Source organism: Podarcis tiliguerta (genome assembly GCF_965153285.1).
Source record: "Podarcis tiliguerta genome assembly, chromosome: 13".
In the NCBI taxonomy this organism is placed as follows: Eukaryota; Metazoa; Chordata; class Lepidosauria; order Squamata; family Lacertidae; genus Podarcis; species Podarcis tiliguerta.
Window position 1 is genome coordinate 31,941,938 of NC_139546.1, and position 1,470 is coordinate 31,943,407.

Sequence of the window (1,470 nt, forward strand, 5' to 3'; positions counted from 1 at the left end):
GTTGCCATAGCAAGCAGATGAGTGAGAACCCTAGCTTTGAGGTTTTTATGACCAAACAGTATAGAAATAAATAAATGCATATATTAGATTAGGGCATTATGCTATCATATGTCTGACTTTTATGACAGTCCATTGAATCCAAACTTCTGTGAATCCAAACTTCTAAACATGTCTGAAATCTATGGAATTTATGGAATGCATGAAGAATTTGAAAAAGAGTCTTGAGGAAAGTGAGTTGGTATATATTCATAATGCTGTTTCTTACAGAGACACATGAAAATATATTACATAAATGCAACAAACACCACTGTATCATAGGCAATAACCAAGACACAGACAAGGACTTTCTTTAAGACTTTCTTCTTATTAGTAGGCCCCTGTCATTCAGCTCAGGCCTCAACAAAATAATGTAACATTTTGGAGAAAAGATACAGCCCAGCAGCCCAGCACTAGAGGTTAAGATAGAAAAGATCTCTACTGCTACCATGTATTTCCCTTTAGTGCTCAAGTAAGTTGGAACAAAAGATAACCAAACACTGCAGAAGACCAGCATACTGAAAGTGATAAACTTGGCTTCATTGAAACTGTCAGGTAACTTCCTGGCAAAGAAAGCTACAGTAAAACTAACAATAGCCAGGAAGCCCATGTAGCCAAGAACACAGTAAAACATAGTTACAGAGCTCTCATTACATTCTAGTATAATTTCATCAGACACAGTGTGTGTGTCAACATCTGGGAACGGAGGATTAGTTGCCAGCCACACAAGGCAGGTGCCTGCTTGAATGACAGAACAGGAGATGACAATGGAGTAGGCAAGGCTTCTCCCAATCCATTTCTTTACCCTAGATCCTGGCTTAGTGGCCATGAAAGCCAGGACAACTGTGATGGTTTTTGCCAGCACACAAGAAACAGCCACAGAGAAGATGATGCCAAAAGCAGTTTGCCGGAGGAGACATGTCACCTTCCAAGGTTTGCCAATGAATAGCAATGCACAAATGAAGCAGAATAGGAGGGAGATGAGGAGAATGTAGGTGAGGTCCCGGTTGTTGGCTTTGACAATAGGGGTGTCATGGTGCTTCATAAAGGTCACTAGGACAAGAACTGTGATCAAACAAAATGAAAGAGACAAACAGGCTAAAGTGAGCCCCAAAGGCTCTTCAAATGTCAGGTAGCTTACATTCTTGGGAATACACAAATCTCTGTTTTTGTTTGGATAATTTTCATCTGTGCATTCATAACAATCACTCATATCTGGAAAAGAATAAAATAGTGATTTACCTATCACTACCTTAGTGATAAGTGGTACACATCTCATCAAAGATTGATAGATAGATGATAGATAGATGATAGATAAATGATAGATAGATGACAGATAGATGATAGATATAGATAGATAGATAGATGATAGATAGATAGATGATTAGATGATAGATAGATGATAGATGATATGATTGATATAGATAGATAGAT

General features: G+C 38.2%; 1 protein-coding gene across 1 annotated transcript; it reads right to left on the reverse strand.

Annotated features, from left to right (window-relative positions):
* Positions 1 to 349: 349 nt before the first annotated feature.
* LOC310662196 (vomeronasal type-2 receptor 26-like) lies at positions 350 to 1,249 on the reverse strand (the record flags this gene model as incomplete). Its single annotated transcript, XM_083408966.1, has 1 exon — positions 350 to 1,249. The coding sequence occupies one exon, from the start codon at positions 1,247 to 1,249 to the stop codon at positions 350 to 352; it is 900 nt and encodes a 299-aa protein (XP_083265092.1).
* Positions 1,250 to 1,470: the final 221 nt, after the last annotated feature.